The 17872-nt window shown below is 48.4% G+C and overlaps 1 protein-coding gene across 1 annotated transcript in view; it reads left to right on the plus strand.

The window, feature by feature from the left end:
- Positions 1–16802, plus strand: part of LOC134405992 (hydroperoxide isomerase ALOXE3-like) — a 37252-nt gene extending 20450 nt beyond the window's left edge. The window contains exons 7-14 of the mRNA XM_063137218.1: positions 224–367; positions 1613–1816; positions 3364–3450; positions 4458–4627; positions 8914–9035; positions 14085–14185; positions 14915–15085; positions 16126–16802. Coding sequence (XP_062993288.1) covers positions 224–367; positions 1613–1816; positions 3364–3450; positions 4458–4627; positions 8914–9035; positions 14085–14185; positions 14915–15085; positions 16126–16305 — 1179 coding nt within the window. The 3' untranslated portion in view covers positions 16306–16802. The remainder of the gene's footprint in view (positions 1–223; positions 368–1612; positions 1817–3363; positions 3451–4457; positions 4628–8913; positions 9036–14084; positions 14186–14914; positions 15086–16125) is intronic.
- Positions 16803–17872: the final 1070 nt, after the last annotated feature.

The raw sequence follows: 17872 nt of genomic DNA on the forward strand, positions 1-17872 counted from the left end.
CCTGGTGAAATTCCCTTTTCATCGCAACAGTGAAAGCTGCAGGAGCCCTGCCCTCTTTCGTATCTGGTCACTCTACTATAGCTCCTGCGGCTTTAGCTGTTATGATGAAGAGGGAATTTCACCAGGAGCTGCATGCATAACAACGACACCTGCTGAAATTTCCCTTTCGGTACCTTCATCCCTTCCTGCTGAACTCCCCAAACCCTCAACTTCTGTTTTGCAGAAAGGGACCATCTACCTAGTGGATTACAAGATCCTAGAGGATATCCCCACCATCCTGGTGAATGGTAAAAAACAATATATTGCTGCTCCTCTGTGTTTGCTGCATGAAAAACCCACTGGAGAAATCATGCCTATCGCCATCCAGGTAAATGCATTGTTCTTGTTATTGTTACATTTGATCAGAAGGAGAATTCACTTTTTTTTTCTCCCTCTCCCATAATACGAGAACCCCAACGGGGTCCTCCCACGAAGCTGATTGGTGGGAGATTCAGGACAGATCAGAGGAAGGACTTCTTCACACAGCGCAGAGTTGAACTCTGGAATTCGCTACCCAAAGATGTGGTGATGGCCACCCATTTGGGTGGCTTTAAAAGGAGGGTGGATAAATTCCTAGAGGAGAAGGCGATCCGTGGCTGCTGGTCCTGATGTCTATGTGCCACCTCCAGTAAACCTGCGTACGTCAGTTGCTGGGGAACATGGGCGGGAGGGTGCTGTTGCACCTGCGTCTTGCTGTGGGTTCCCGATCAACCTCTGCTTGACCACTGTGTGAACAGAACGCTGGACTAGGTGCATCTCTAGCCTAATCGGGCATGGCTCTTCTTATGTTCTTAAAGCACTTCTCCTCTAAACAAATCTGGAGGTTCCCTTGTTTAAGGGAAGCCAAAGACGTTTGATAAGACATGGTGACGGGGTGGACAGCACAGCCCTTAGTAATCTTGCCTGTAAATTATAGACTGTTACCCAATGTCCCCTATCACGCCAGTCCTTTTCCAGCTTCATTGGCTGCCAGTCCAGGTCCAGGCCCGATTCAAAGTGCTGGTATTAACATGTAAAGCCCTAAACGGCTTGGGGCCAGGCTATCTGAAGGAACGCCTCCTCCCATATGTACCTGCCCGGACCCTAAGGTCATCCTCAGGGGTCCTTCTCCGTGAGCCCCTGCCAAAGGAAGTGAGGCAGGTGGCTACCAGGAGGAGGGCCTTCTCTGCTGTGGCACCCCGGCTGTGGAATGAGCTCCCTAAGGAGGTTCGCTTGGCACCTACGTTATATGCTTTTAGACGCCAGGTGAAGACCTTTTTATTCTCCCAGCATTTTAACAGTCTATAAATTAATTTGAACTTGCTGTTTCAAATTTGTATTTTAAATTTGTATTTTTGCATTGCTGCTGTTTTTATCTTGCTTGTGCTTTTAGGTTGTATTTTATATTATGGTTTTATACTGTTGTTTTATACTTGAATTGTCTTAATTTTGCAAACTGCCCAGAGAGCTCCGGCTATTGGGCGGTATAGAAATGCAATAAATAAATAAATAAATAAATAAATAAATAAATAAATATCTCTTACATCTCAGCAGCTATATTAATTTCTTTGCTTTTGATCACCCTGGCTCCTAGCTCAACCAGCATCCAGGCCCCCAAAACCCCATTTTCTTGCCCACCGATGAAGAGTGGATCTGGATCTTAGCGAAGACGTGGGTGCGGAACTCTGAGTTCCACGTCCACGAGGTGGTTGTCCACCTCCTCCGTGGCCACCTGATGGCGGAAATCTTCACCGTGGCAACCCTGAGGCAGCTGCCGATGTGTCACCCGTTGTACAAGGTGAGAGTTGGAGGGCAGAGAACGCGACGGAGTTGAGCAGGGGGCCGCAGGTTATGTTTTCGGTAGTCTTGTGAAGGGAGCAGATGTAGAAGGAGAACTGATTAGCAAGTTGCTGTTGAAAGAAGTTGCAAATGTGGCTCCTACTCTACCCAGAAGTTGTGCCTCACGGAGACACAGTAGGTGCGGTCAGTGGAGCGTCAAACCAAAACCAACCTTCTCCCGCTGAAGCACAGCATTGCAGCCCACCTGCAAGCAGGTGTGTCCACCTCTGAGCATTCCTGAATAAGCCTTCCTGTGTGTGGCCGGCAGATGGCCCTTTCTCTCTGTGTGGCCGGCAGGTGCGATGTACCTGTCCAGATGTTCACAGAGGCAAGGCTGGAGGCAACTGTTTGCAGCTGTGCGAGCGTGCCCAGATCTGCCCAGCCGAACGAACTGCACCTTCCCAGCTGTTATGGTCCACTCCCCTGTGGAATGTCCCTTGGAGTTGCCTGAATATGGAGGAAAGAAACCCTCTTCATGCAACACATCTGGATGCACGGATGTGTCTGCATTGGTGCACTCCTGTTAAAAAGACGTGGGTTGTGTGAATCAGGAAACTACCTTCTACCAAGGGCACCATCAAATGAGCATTTTATTGCACAGGCATAACTGAGCACTCACAGATTTTCACAGCTCCTATGACGACAACGTCTGCGTCCCGCCCGCCTCCTGCCCCTTCTCTTCATCACAACAGTTAAAGCTGCAGGAGCTATACTAGAGTGACCAGATACAAAAGAGGACAGGGCTCCTGCAGCTTTAACTGTTGTGATGAAAAGGGAACTTCACCAGGTGCTGCATGCATACAAAGGACACCTGCTGAAATGCCCTTTTCAATGCAACTGTTAAAGATACAGGAGCCCGGTCCTCCTTTCCCTATGGTCACCCTAGTTTGTAAGCCCCTTAGTTAGGGTGACCATAGGGAAAGGAGGTCAGGGCTCCTGTGTCTTTAACTGCCATAATGAAAGGGGAATTTCAGCAGGTGTTCTTTATAGGCATGCAGCACCTGGCAAAATGCCCTCTTCATCACCACAGGTAAAGCTGCAGGAGTCCTGCCCTCCTGTGTATCTGGTCACTCTAGTATAGCTCCTGCAGCTTTAACTGTTGTGATGAAGAGGGCATTTCACCAGGTGCTGCATGCATACAACTGACCCCTGCTGAAATTCCCTTTTCTATACAACTGTTAAAGATACAGGAGCCCTGTCCTCCTTTCCATAGGGTCACCCTACCTTCATGCCATATAAACAAATCTAAAACCAGATGCAGGAAAGCAACAGAGGAGGATGGAGACAGAGGTAAACAGGATAAAAATGTGTGATTATTTCATTTATTATTACACTGTCTCATTACGCCACCCTTTCCCATCCTGGTACTCTGCAGATGTGTTGGCCTTGCTGCCTGGGAATTATGGGAGTTGCAGTCCAGCACACCTGGAGAGCAACCAGTTTGGGGAAACCGTCAGTATACTTTGATACCACCCCAGCCTCACGCTTGTGTGTTCCCTTTTCCAGCTTTTGATCCCTCACCTCCGGTATTCGATCCATATCAACGTGTTGGCTAGAACGTACCTCATCAGCCAAGGAGGAACCTTTGACCGGGTAAGTGGGGCGCTCATGGATTTTCCTTGCAGGGATGCTGCGAATCCGTTCTGAATTGTCTTCTCTCCACTGGAGCTCGTAAGGTCAAGGGCTTAGTTAGTTTGCACACGCATTTGATTTCTCTGCACTCACAGATCCGTTTGACATCGGACGGACGGCGGCCTAATACGAGAACTGCCAGCCCAGAAAAGAATTGTTTGGGGTGAAATAGAACAGCCTGTTGGATTTGCAGTGGCGTCTTGGCACGTGCACGTCATATAAAGACCCTTGTATTATTTATGATTATGGCCATTACATTTATTATGTATTAAATGTATATCCCACCTTTTTTCCTCCTTTAGGAATCCAAGGTGGCATACATAATACTCCTCCTCGCTATCTAACAGTCAGGAAGTTTTTCCTGATGTCCAGCTGGAATCTGGCTTCCTTTAACTTGAGCCATTTAGCCATCAAAGGCTTTGTTAAGCCATGTCTTAACCTGGTGCCAAAATGTTGCCAGTGCTGGCACCAGCCGGGCCTCCAGTGGGAGGGCATTCCACAGCCGGGGTGCCACAACAGAGAAGGCCCTCTCCCACGTCCCACCATAGTGTATATCTTGCATTGGTGGGGCACAGAGAAGGGCTCCTCCAACAGATCTCAGGTGGTCTCGGGCAGGCAGGTATAAGGAGAGGTGCTCCCTCAAGTATCGAAGTCCCAAACCTTTAGGGCTTTAAACGTCATTACCAGCACCTTGAATTCCGACTGGAGATGTATTGGCAGCCAATGCAATTTCTTGAAGACCGGTGTTATATGGTATCTATTTTTTTTTTATCCTGCTTCTTAACCAAGAGGGGATGGCAATCATTGAGCTGAAAATATGGTCTCTGCCCACACACTTCCAGTCTAAAAAGACACGGCAGTGACGGCACACGAGGAAAAGGCGTTGGGGAGGGAAGAGGGAAACTTGACGTCAGCAACACGTGTAATATGAGAATGTCCTGCGTGGTTTTCCCCCCTCTCGGCTGCAGGCCATCGCGATCGGACGCAAAGGCCTAGCGGTGCTTCTGAGCAAAGCCCTCAATAACCTGACCTACACTGATCTTTGCCTCCCAGATGATATCGAGGCCCGGGGCGTCAGCTCTCTTCTGAATTACTACTACAGAGATGATGGGCTGAAAATATGGGATGCCATTAAGAGGTGAGGGAAATATTTCTTTCTTTGTGGCATTTTTAGCTTGCTTTTCAGACACTTATTTTCTTCCAAAGCAGCTCACATCAATAGAAAGAGAGAGAGACAGAGAGAGAGAGAGAGAGAGAGAGAGAGAGAGAGAGAGAGAATGAGAGAGACAGAGGCATACAAACTAAAATGACATGACACACAAGGAAAAAGGGATGGGGAGGGAAGAGAAAAAAGGAGGTATAACCAGATATTGGCTTGAATCTAAAGAAAAGAAAGAAAGACGACTTTAGGTGTACATAGGGCAGGGGTGGCAAACCTGTGGCCCTTCACATGTTGCACTCCAACTTCCATCATCCCCAATCATTGCCCATGCCAGGCTAAGGGCTTGTGTCCTCCCAGTTTATTCTATTTTATTCATTTATTTACAATATTTATATATGGCCCAATAATCAAGGTTCTCGGGATTTTATAGTAACCATTTAAAACCACAAAAATCAAATACAAATAAAATATAAATGTAAAGTTTAAACCAAAATCAAACCAGCAACAGGAGATAACCGTGCAAATGATGTAGAAAGCGCTACACAGGTTTTAAGGTTGAAAACACTGGGGTTGTGGGGTTTTTTTTTTAAAAAAAATGGTATTTGACTGGCTCAAAAAAGATCACAACGTAGATGCCAGGCGAGCCTCTTTGGGGAGATCCAGGGCCGGTCCTACCATGAGGCAGAGTGAGGCAGTCGCAGCAGGAGCTGGGAGGTGTCAGCAAGGTGCTGGACTGAGGAGAGAACTGTGTGCCACATGGCCTGGCAGCTGCTCCCCACGCTAATCTGCTGCCTTCAGGTGCAGTGGGGGACACTGTCCCGTCACCGGTGTTGAAGAAAAGTTCAACTGCCAGCTTTCACACATGGAATGGGATGGGGTGCCATCTTGTTCTTTGCCCCAGGCAGCAAAATATCTTGGGACGGCCCTGGAGAGGGCACTTAACAACGTGTGTGTGTGCGTGTGCGTGTGTGTGTGCGTGTGTGTGAGTCCCACCACAGAAGCAGACCTCAGTTTGCTACCCTAGATGGTGGGGATGGGGTTTGCTCAAGTTCTTAGAAAAATTGTGGATTACAACCCAATTAAATCAAATAAAAAGGCATCCAGATGCAGTTTCAAAAGGAAAGTTTATTTCCACCTCAGGTACCAAAAATCTCTTTGTACAAAGATCCCTCTCCCTCGTCAATGTAAGGGAAAAGGCCCGGAACGTTTCATTTTATACAGGGGGGAAACATTGTCTGCAAATAATTGGTTGCTTGCTCAGATCGTCCCAGCTGATCCTCCTCTCTGTTCTCTTGACATGCCCAGATGGGTGAGAGACCCTATTGACTTTGCAAACTCCGTTATCACATGACTCCCTCAGTGATGAATCCTGGGACCTTCCTGTCACATATTCCATTGTCTTTAACTAATCCCTGTTCACCACTCCCTCCCTGGTTCCCCACCCTGGGACATTCCGGTCCCACCTTGCCTACGTGGCAGAAACCTTCCTGCTTCACCCTCCCTTGGTGCCTGACATTTATTTTATTTATTTATTTATTTATTTATCATACTTATACCCCGCTCCTCAGCCAAAAAAGGCTCTCGGAGCGGCTTACACTTAGCAAAAAAGACAGTCCCTGCCCTCAGGCTTACAATCTAATAAAGACATGACACACAAGGAAAAGGAGTCAAGGAGGGAGGGAGGGAGGAGAGAGAGAGAGAGAGAGAGTCCAGCAGGAGCAGGCCCCGATGTTACTTCTGCCTGCTCCTGTCCCCTCGGTCCTTCTTCTTCCCCACAGGGCCAAGATGGCAGTTTGCCCTGTGGGGGGCGGGGGAAGAGTCCAGCAGGAGCAGGCCCCGATGTTACTTCTGCCTGCTCCTGTCCCCTCGGTCCTTCTTCTTCCCCACAGGGCCAAGATGGCAGTTTGCCCTGTGGGGGGGGGGGGGAAGAGTCCAGCAGGAGCAGGCCCCGATGTTACTTCTGCCTGCTCCTGTCCCCTCGGTCCTTCTTCTTCCCCACAGGGCCAAGATGGCAGTTTGCCCTGTGGGGGGGGGGAAGAGTCCAGCAGGAGCAGGCCCCGATGTTACTTCTGCCTGCTCCTGTCCCCTCGGTCCTTCTTCTTCCCCACAGGGCCAAGATGGCAGTTTGCCCTGTGGGGGGGGGGGGGGAAGAGTCCAGCAGGAGCAGGCCCCGATGTTACTTCTGCCTGCTCCTGTCCCCTCGGTCCTTCTTCTTCCCCACAGGGCCAAGATGGCAGTTTGCCCTGTGGGGGGGGGGGGAAGAGTCCAGCAGGAGCAGGCCCCGATGTTACTTCTGCCTGCTCCTGTCCCCTCGGTCCTTCTTCTTCCCCACAGGGCCAAGATGGCAGTTTGCCCTGTGGGGGGGGGAAGAGTCCAGCAGGAGCAGGCTCCGATGTTACTTCTGCCTGCTCCTGTCCCCTCGGTCCTTCTTCTTCCCCACAGGGCCAAGATGGCAGTTTGCCCTGTGGGGGGGGGGGGAAGAGTCCAGCAGGAGCAGGCCCCGATGTTACTTCTGCCTGCTCCTGTCCCCTCGGTCCTTCTTCTTCCCCACAGGGCCAAGATGGCAGTTTGCCCTGTGGGGGGGGGGGAAGAGTCCAGCAGGAGCAGGCCCCGATGTTACTTCTGCCTGCTCCTGTCCCCTCGGTCCTTCTTCTTCCCCACAGGGCCAAGATGGCAGTTTGCCCTGTGGGGGGGGGAAGAGTCCAGCAGGAGCAGGCTCCGATGTTACTTCTGCCTGCTCCTGTCCCCTCGGTCCTTCTTCTTCCCCACAGGGCCAAGATGGCAGTTTGCCCTGTGGGGGGGGGGAAGAGTCCAGCAGGAGCAGGCCCCGATGTTACTTCTGCCTGCTCCTGTCCCCTCGGTCCTTCTTCTTCCCCACAGGGCCAAGATGGCAGTTTGCCCTGTGGGGGGGGGGAAGAGTCCAGCAGGAGCAGGCCCCGATGTTACTTCTGCCTGCTCCTGTCCCCTCAGTCCTTCTTCTTCCCCACAGGGCCAAGATGGCAGTTTGCCCTGTGTGTGGGGGGGAAGAGTCCAGCAGGAGCAGGCCCCGATGTTACTTCTGCCTGCTCCTGTCCCCTCGGTCCTTCTTCTTCCCCACAGGGCCAAGATGGCAGTTTGCCCTGTGGGGGGGGGGAAGAGTCCAGCAGGAGCAGGCCCCGATGTTACTTCTGCCTGCTCCTGTCCCCTCGGTCCTTCTTCTTCCCCACAGGGAAGAAGACATTCTTTTCGATGGGCGAGCCGCCCACCTCTTATTTCTCTCCCTGGTTTCCCACTGAGCTGTGGGGAAAGGAAATAAGAGGGGGGGGTGTCAAGCACCCGGCGATCCAACCAGCGGCTAGGGCTCGTCCTTACCCCTGAGTAAGCGACCTTACTCAAATAGATAATTGGACTTTTCTCTCCTACCTGGGAGTAGGGGGTCTATTCTACTCATCCAAATCACTTAGAAATCACCCAAGGGTGACATTTTGGGAAAGGGAAATGAGGGGTCTTGGAAGAAGGACGGGAGAGAAAGAGATGGGCGAAGGGAGTAGTGGGAAATCTGTTATTTTTCCATAACAAAGTCTACATGAAGCCTGTCACATCGTTCCTTGGATCTGGGCCGTGTGACTCAGCAAGGCTTTCTAAATCTCTTCCCGCACACCTGCCCAGGCTATCCCTGCAAGTTTCCCTCAGGGAATTCAGAGTTTGACAGGTAGATGGGACTAGGGAGAAAGTACTTCCAGGTCTGATTGCGGAAAGAATCAGAACCTTTCTACACAAAGCTTTTATTATGTGCTTGTAATCTCTCACTCATGGTAGTTTGTGGGGCCTTTACGCAACATCCTCCTCCTCCGGGGCCTCTCCCATGCTTTGCAATCATTTTAGTGTGTGTGTGTGTTTCTTCCTAACGAGGAAAGTCTGTTATTTCTGTGAACGGCAGCATGAAACGCCAGTGTCTTTGTGCAATTCTGCTATACCACAGTGCCACCTAGTGGTTGTGTAACGGAATATATAGAAAGGCAGAGAAAGAAAAAGCCTGCGGAGTGGGGAAACACATGTAAAGGAGCAGATCATAGTCCCGCAAAGAATCTGGAAGCAGTAGCCTCGGCAAAGGTGCAAGTTAAAAAGCTCATGTAGAAAAGCCCATAATGGGCCCCACAGCTCCTAGGCAGGAACCTAGCTGGTTTATTCCTTGTTCAAGAATTAGGTACAGGGAACTGCTCTGCCTGTGAGTTGATGTTATTTTGTCTTGGCAGACCTGACTTCTTTCTCTCTCCCCGTAGCTTCGTCTCCGGCATTGTTGAAGTCTACTACAAAAACAATTTAGCTGTCCAGAGAGATTGCGAGCTGCAGGCCTGGGTTTCTGACATCTTCACGAAGGGTTTCCTGGCCAAGCGGTCATCAGGTACTCTGCTACCCCGAGAAATTAAACAATTTATTCCAGCTAGCCTACGATTGCTGCTTTCCTCCTTTCAGGACTGTTTATACGATCTGTCACGCTTTCGAAAGCCTTTTTAGAATATCTCCTTCCCTCTGATCGCAGCTTGTGATCGTGGTAGTAAAGTCCTCCCCAAAGTCCCCAGAAAGTATATCACATCTCAGAATACCTCCAGCGCTCGTTCCACTGTAATTCTCTGTTCCGTTGTTTTATGCGAGTGCACGCCACCTCTCAGAGGCAAGAATTTTCAGGAGTTTTCGTGTTTACTGAGGGTTCAGTTTCTTTAGAACAGGGGACCCCTAACTTCCAAATTAGATTACTGCAATGCCCTCTACATGGGGCAGCCTTTGAAGACAGTCCGGAAGCTGCAGCTTGTGCAAAATGCGGCAGCCAGATTGAAAGCTGGAACAGGGAGGTCTGAGCATATAACAGCGATTCTGGCCCGCTTGCATTGGCTGCTATACGTTTCTGAGCCCAATTCAAAGTGCTGGTTTTAACCTATAAAGCCCTACATGGCTTGGGACCGCAATAGCTGATGGAACGCCTCTCCCGACATGAACCTACCCATACAATGTGCTCAACATCTAAAGTCCTCCTCTGAGTGCCTACTCCGAGGGAAGCTCGGAGTATGGCAACAAGGGAAAGGGCTTTCTCGGTGGTGGCCCCCCGACTGTGGAATGATCTCCCCGATGAGGCTCGCCTGGCACCAGCATTGTTATCTTTTCGGCGCCAGGTCAAGACTTTTCCCTTCTCCCCAGCATTTTAACAGCATTTAACAACGTTAAGTTTGTTTTCTAATGGACCCCGGAACTGTTGTTTTTAAATGGATTCTGTTGTTTTTATACTGTTGTTTTTATGTTTTTGATGGTTTTTAAATTTTGTATACTTTTTAATGTTTACCATTTTTAACTATTGTAAACCACCCAGAGAGCTTCGGCTGTGGGGCGGTATATAAATGATAATAATAATAATAATAATAATAATAATAATAATAATAATAATAATAATAATAATACAGTTTCTTTAGAACAGGGGACCCCAGTGCAGTACTGACAGACGTCGTGATACTTGCAGGCATCTCCACTGGTGTCCACACAGCTCTTCACTCCCTGACCCATTAAAAAAAAAATTCCAATTAAAAAGTGGGAAAACGTTGGAGTGGGAAGTTCTCCTTCCTGTTCCTGAACCTGCTGCTGATCAGCTGTTTAGCAGGCAGAAGGAGAAAGCAAGGCAAAGGGGTAGAAAGGAGAGAAAGAGCGAGGCTAGAAGCTGGGAACGGAGAGAGAGTCTCAATTCAGACAACACATTTCTCCATGGTGATTTTGGAACTCCACGGTGGAGTTTTTGCACCACCATTAAGAAGTGTGTTGTCTGGTGGGAAATCTCCATGCAACAGTGGAGTTGTTGGTTTTTTAATACACTCCGTGCAGAATATCCACCCTGTGCAGAGGAGAGTTCCTGCACAATGGTGGTGTGGTGTGGTGTGTGGTGAGCTCCGTGGAGTTTTCCATTGCGTTGCGTTGACTTTTCCCACTGGCTACAGAGTTCCCTGGCAAGAGCGGTGAAAGGAGGGAGTGCCGCTCTAGGAGAGCTGCTGGGATTGGGTCTTTTGGCAGCAATGGCTGATGGGATACCGTCGGGAGGACTGGGGGGAGGAGGGACAGCGGAGGAACTGTCACTCAAACATCGCAATGGATTTTAATCTATTTATTTATTTATTTATTTATTTATTTATTTATTACACTTATATACCACCCCCATAACCAGGGCTCTCTGGGCGGTTTACAGAAATTCTAAAATTAAGATAAAAACGAGTATACAAAATTTAAAATTCTAAAACACAGAACCTATACACATAAAGCATTAAAAACTGTTAAAAACTAAACATGTGGGTGATTAAGATGTGCCGCCATATGCCTGGGCAAAGAGGAAAGTCTTAACCTGGCGCCGGAAAGATAGCAGCGTTGGCGCCAGGCGAGCCTCGTCAGGGATATCGTTCCATAGTCTGGGGCCCACCACCGAAAAGGTAGCCCACAGTCACACAACGGTGGAGTTAAAACGGTGGGGAGTACCCCCTAAAAACTCAACTGTAGAGTGGAGTGTTCACACTGCGTTGACTAACTTGTTGTCTGAACTGAACCAGAGAGAGCAAAGAGGAAAGGTCTATGTGGGCAGAAGAAGGTTGGACAGGCCAGGAAGCAACTCTTTCCATTTTCCCCTCCTTTCCGGCTCTAGCCTCACTATTTCTCTCGCCCTATCCACCGACCCACATACCTCTTGACCAGCCAGGGCCCCACAGCAGAAATTATGTGACCAGCCACTTCCTCCATGGCAGCCATTTTGTGGCAGTGCCCACAGCAGTTCCTCAAATCCCTAAATGTGCCCACAGGTCCAGAAAGGTTGGGACTCCGTGCCTCAGAAGGTGCGCACTGGAGTCTGACAGCCTTTCTGTGAGAGGATGTTTATTTACGCCTATACAGACTTAGGGCATAAGATCAGGTCTCACAACATGAACTCTCCGACAAATTCCTGTTCCCCTTTAGATTGCTAGGTCAACCACAGGATTTCCTGCAGAGAGCAAAGTCAGCACTCTGTCTCCTTTTTCGGGACCAGTTCCCACAGACCGACTTCCTTCTACACACCGAGACTTCACTCGGCTCTTCTGTTTGTATAATGGCGGGGAAGGGGGGAGAGAAAGAGAAGTAAACTTGGCCCGTTATCTATCTATCTATATCTATTTATCTATCTATCATCTATCTATCACCCATTGAAAGACATCACTAGAATGTGACTGGCTATCACAGCCTTCTCCAACGGGTGCCTTTCCAGATGTGTTGGACTGCAACTCCCATAATTCCCAGCCAGCTGGCTGGGAATTATGGGAGTTGCAGTCCAACACATCTGGAAAGGCACCCGTTGGAGAAGGCCAGGCTACCAACGGTCTTTCATCAAATCTTAAGAGTCAAGAAATGTTAGCGTCAAGAATTACCGAGTTGAAAGGGATTTTGAAACGCTGCAGTCACAGGCGCGGAGGTATAAGGGGCGTTTGAAAGCGTCTCCAAACCAACATCTAAACCCATCACAGGATATTTGTTTGTTTTGTTATAATCTTCAACTAGGTTCAGCTTCCAAAGCAACTTAGCATTTTAAAAACCCACAAAAAGCGACCATTGTAAAAGTCTGCACAGGGGTGGGATATGCGTCAAGAGTCTTCTGGTCCCTGGTGATAGATGTCAGTGTCCATGTTCCAGGCTCTTCCAGGTAGCTTGAAGAGCTGCTGATGGAGGATGGGAACAAAGGAGAGGGCCTTCTCAGTGGTGGCCCCCCAATTATGGACCGATCTCTCCGACGAGGCTCGCCTGGCACCAACATTGTTATCTTTTCAGCGCCAGGTCAAGACCTTTCTCTTTTCCCAGGCATTTAACAGCATTTAACAGCGTATGCTGATTTCATAACTGACCCGAGAATAGTTGTTTTAAATGGATATTGTTGTTTTTATACTTTTAGTAGTTTTAAATCTTGTATATCTGTTTTAATGTTCATTGTTTTTAGCTTTTCTAAACCGTCCAGAGAGCTTCGGCTATGGGGCGGTATATAAATGTATTTAAATAAATAAATAAATTGTGTCCAAGGGAGGTTCCAGGAAGAGCAAAGAAACAGGCTCAGTTCAGACAACACATTAGTCAACGCAGTGTGAAAATTGCACTCAACGGTTGAGTTTGTAGGGGGCACTCCCCGCACAACATGTTCTAACTCCACCATTGTGTGACTGTGGGCTACCGTGGAGTGGAGTAAAATCCATCATGACATTTGATTTTCAGTTCCTCCCCCCTCTCTCCTCCCCCGGTCCTTCCAATGGAATCCCATCAGCCATTGCTGCAAAAGAACAATCGTCGGCTCTCCTAGAGCGGCACTCCCTCTTTTCGCCACTCTTGCCAAGGAACTCTGTAGCCAGTGGGAAAAGTCAACTCAACACAATAGAAAACTTCATGGAGCCCTCCACACTACAGAAGGGTTGTGCAGGAACTCTCCTCTGCACAGAGTGTAGTGTTTCCCCACCAAAAAAAAATCCACCATGGGGTGGAGTTTCCCCGCCCAACAACACATGTCTCAACAGTGTTGTAAAAACCACTGAATTGAGCCCCAATCGGGTAGAATCATAGAATCATAGAATAGCAGAGTTGGAAGGGGCCTACAAGGCCATCGAGTCCAACCCCCTGCTCAATGCAGGAATCCACCCTAAAGCATCCCTGACAGATGGTTGTCCAGCTGCCTCTTGAAGGCCTCTAGGGTGGGAGAGCCCACAACCTCCCTAGGTCACTGGTTCTTTTGTCGTACTGCTCTAACAGTCAGGAAGTTTTTCCTGATGTCCAGCTGGAATCTGGCTTCCTTTAACTTGAGCCCGTTATTCCGTCTCCTGCACTCTTGGAGGATCAAGAAGAGATCCTGGCCCTCCTCTGTGTGACAACCTTTTAAGTATTTGAAGAGTGCTCTCATGTCTCCCCTCAATCTTCCCTTCTCCAAGCTAACCATGCCCAGTTGTTTCAGTCTCTCTTCATAGGGCTTTGTTTCCAGACCCCTGATCATCCTGGTTGCCCTCCTCTGAACACGCTCCAGCTTGTCTGCATCCTTCTTGAATTGTGGAGCCCAGAACTGTAATCGCAGTGTGTTGAAGCCAATGCACTGTATGATTCCTGGACACACTGAATAGCATGCAATTTCATCTGATAGCTCCTGAAGAACATAAGAACATAAGTTAGTGCCCTGCTGGATCACACCCAGGGTCCACCTAATCCAGCACTCTGTTCACACAGTGGCCAACCAGCCATCGGTCAGGGATGAACAAGCAGGACTTGGTGCAACAGGACCCTCCCACCCATGTTCCCCATGTGCACATAGGCTTACTACTACTTCCTTCCTCCCACATCGTAAATTACCACAACTTTGCGATCCCCTTGACTTTCCCTTGATGCGTGACATACTTTATGGAGGACCTCTTCCCTTGTTTCTCAACAGGCATTCCTTCCTCCATCCATTCCGTCCCAGAACTCATCAAGTTTCTGACCATGGCGATATTTACCTGTTCAGCTCACCATGCTGCAGTAAATAGTGGGCAGGTGAGTGCCTGGCGGGTGGATGTGCTGCACGCACGTCATCATCCCTCTTAAGCCCAGTGTTTTTTGGGGGAGCTTTTGCACACTGAATAGCATGCAATTTCATTTGGCTTTTTCCTTTGACACAGGAGTAGATTCGGTGGCAGTATTTAGACTAGAGTTGGGAGAGCAATTCGTTCAGTTCACATTTCAATGTGAATTGTAATGCACAAATACAAAATGCATGTATTAGGAGGTAGTATACGCAAACGTGCCTATATTAGTGAAAATTATGTTCAAAAGTGCATGCTATTAGGTAAGTTACTTGCAAAAACGCATATATTCAGCAAAATTGCCTACCAAAACGCACGTATTAGGAGAAATGCAAGCAAAAGTACCTGCGATTTTCATGCAAATTTAACAAAAACATTCTCAGAATTTGGGATGAACCAACTTTATGATTGGAAAAAGGAGAAAGTGAGAGAAGCCGAAAGGGACAGATCTGTCCAACTCTAATTTAGACCCATTATCAGCAACTAGATTTGCTGGTGGGCTGTTTGAGATGAAGCTGTTTGGTATAACCTGTTAGCAATCACTCCTCAGCTTTGGGGATACAGATGTGTACACATTCACATGAGTGAATTAGAATAAAAGGACAGCATATGATCTTCACTTTTAAATATGTATGTACATACGAAGTTCCCAGATGGGTTCTGCTTAACATGATTTTGTACTCTCTTCTCTGGGCTGCAGTTTGAACTGGGGGCCTTCATGCCCAACTTGCCTTCATCCATGAGGAAGCCTCCACCCCAAGCCAAAGCCCCAGTGACACTGGAAGAATTCCTGGACACCATTCCTGAGATGAACACCACTAGCCAGGTCCTTTCTGTCCTCTGGGTCTTGCGCAATGAGGATTTTGACATGGTGAGAACAGCCACAGTAAAGTTCCTCTACAGTTCTTAGTAATGTCTAAGCTCCATCACACCTTGGAAGAAATGCTGGCTAACGCTGGCTACCGTTGCTTCTCCGTGGACACTGTTACTTCCTGTTTTCAAACAGGAAGTAAACAAGGTCCACGTGGGCCATTCAGTCCCTTGTTGCTTCTCCCACACACAGCAGGAGAAATCAGCAATTTCGGTTTAAAAAATATTTCGCAGTTTTTCTGGTTTTTCTTGCGGTGCAAGGAAGACCAGAAAGGGCAGAAGGGGTGCGAGAGGCAAACGACGTCTTGTGAGCTACCTCCGAGGAATCCGTGAGTGCCCAGTAACGAGCGTGCAATAAAACGCTCGTCGGATGGAGCTTTTAGTGGCAAGAATTGGAGATTCGGCCGCTTCATGTGAAAGTCAGCCTTTCTCATTCCTCTGCACATCTTCTTATAGCAGTACTGCACAGCCCTGCATGTCCATGATCCCCATTTTGTCTTCTTCCTGAATCCTGATTCCTGGGCCTCCTTCTACCTATGACCTCAACGACTCTTTTCCTAAAATCCTGTGTTTCCTGAGCACTCGGCAGCTCTTACTCCGAAGTTCTCTGTGAAATGGTTCGCTCTGTCCGATTAGCCTAGATTTCTGGGTGGCTGCAACCAACCTTTGCCCCACAGCAGTTAGAATGTTGCAAATATTCTGTGACATCACAGCAGCACAGCCAATAGTAGGGTGATGTTGGCTCACAGACTGGCAATAGGTAGGTTTTGGTTACGAAGGATAGCAGCTACCATGGAGGTAATAACAGGAGGATACCTCTGTCACTCTAGGGTCAGGATGGCCATAGAGTAGAAGGAACTCCGCCTATTGCCTTCTCCTGTGGTTAATTTCTGAAAATGTCAGCAGTGAAGGAGACAGAGTAGGACAGAGACATGCTTTGTACATGGGTTAGACGCCCACACCACAATTTCCAGAGCTGAACTCTGGTGAACCCAAGTCTAGTGTAAGCTTACTCTGACTTTCTCTGTTCCCCTTTTTCAGAAACCGCTGGGCCAATACGACGAGGAGCATTACGTTGAGGAAGACCCGAAGCGGCTCATAACAGCTTTCCAAGAGCAACTGGCACACATCTCTGAGGAAATTCTGAAGAGGAATGAGTCGCTGAAGTTGCCTTACACGTACCTCTATCCTCCCAACATAGAGAACAGCACGGCAATATAGAAACCCGGTTTTGCCATCCAGTGCATGTTTCTGGACCACAGTGATTGTGCGCTGAGCTTCTTGCCCTGCCCTATTCCTTCTGAGAGGGAGGCCCTTAAGAGTAGGCCCACCACGCAAATCCCTTTATAGAGAGCTATATCGAGAGCAATGTATGATCTGTATTCAGCACAGCGCAACAGCGGAACCTGCATCAAGGCAACAGAGACTGCCAGGTTGCAACTGGAAGGTTCACACAACAGTTTTAAAATCACCCACGAAGTAGGAGATGAGGGAGTGGAGCATCTCTTGTATATTTCCCACCCTCCACCCCAGTAATTTTATCTGTTGCTTCTCCCACAGGCTCTGAAGAGAGTGGGAACGGGGTGGCGGGTGAAATGAAACCAGAGAAGAAACAATTACGGATCTCCAGGTTACAAACCGGCCATGTGGTTTATAAAGCCACATTTTCTTAAAATTTACAGGGAGGGGCAAGATGTGAGATTTTTAAACGACATGGTGAAGGCACTTTAAAAAAAAAAGAAGCTATTTCAAAAAATATAAAATGTAAATATTTCAATCCAAACAGCTTTTTTTTTTTTACCTTTGGGGAATTTTCAAATGAAAAGCTATGATTCCAAAGATGCCTTTGCAGCTCCGCTTGCGCGGAGTGTGCTGGATTGGAGCCCTGCTGTTTTCTGGCTGGGGAGGCAAAGAAAATGCCTCTAAAATAAGTAGCAGCCGTTTTCTGCCATCAATCGGCCGACATTTACTTGTCCGTTCTGAGCATCTACTGTTCGTAGCCTACCATGGTTTAAGCGCTCTGAGAATATGTAGCCTTTCCCCCACGAGACTGAACACTGGCTTCCGGGCACTAGCAATCTTTTGCCAGCTATGCATGATGAACTCTTATTTTCTGTTGTGCATCCATTTCCGTGCACGTGAAATGGGGCAGTATGTGTTTCCCTCTACATTTGCCTAAGGCGTCTTTGATCTTTTTCACTCGGTATCTGTGCACTGCATGGCGAAGTGCAGGAGGCCACGACTGTGTTACAAGAAAGTCTGAGATAAAATGTGTTGTTTTATTAGGGCAGACTCCAACAGGGTGCTTACATCCTCAGAGATTCATAGAATAGTAGAGTTGGAAGGGGTCTATAAGGCCATCACGTCCAACCCCCTGCTCCATGTAGGAATCCACCTTAAAGCATCCCTGACAGATGGTTGTCCAGCTGCCTCTTGAAGGCCTCTAGTGTGGGAGAGCCCACAACCTCCCTAGGTCACCGGTTCCATTGTCGTACTGCTCTAACAGTCAGGACGTTTTTCCTGATGTCCAGCCGACTTCTGTCTTTGAGCTCATTATTCCGTGTCCTGCACTCTGGGATGATCGAGAAGAGATCCTGGCCCTCCTCTGTGTGACAACCTTTCAAGTATTTGAAGAGTGCTATCGTGTCTCCCTTTTTCTGCCCCACTGATCCCCTTCTGCAAGTGGTGGGTCTGGCCAATTCTGTTGCAGGAGCATGACCCACTGCGTACGCAAGGCAGATTTAGTGCTCAGGGGCAGCCTCGAACCATGCAGAAATGCTCGTTTCTG

This window comes from Elgaria multicarinata, chromosome 11 (genome assembly GCF_023053635.1).
Source record: "Elgaria multicarinata webbii isolate HBS135686 ecotype San Diego chromosome 11, rElgMul1.1.pri, whole genome shotgun sequence".
In the NCBI taxonomy this organism is placed as follows: Eukaryota; Metazoa; Chordata; class Lepidosauria; order Squamata; family Anguidae; genus Elgaria; species Elgaria multicarinata.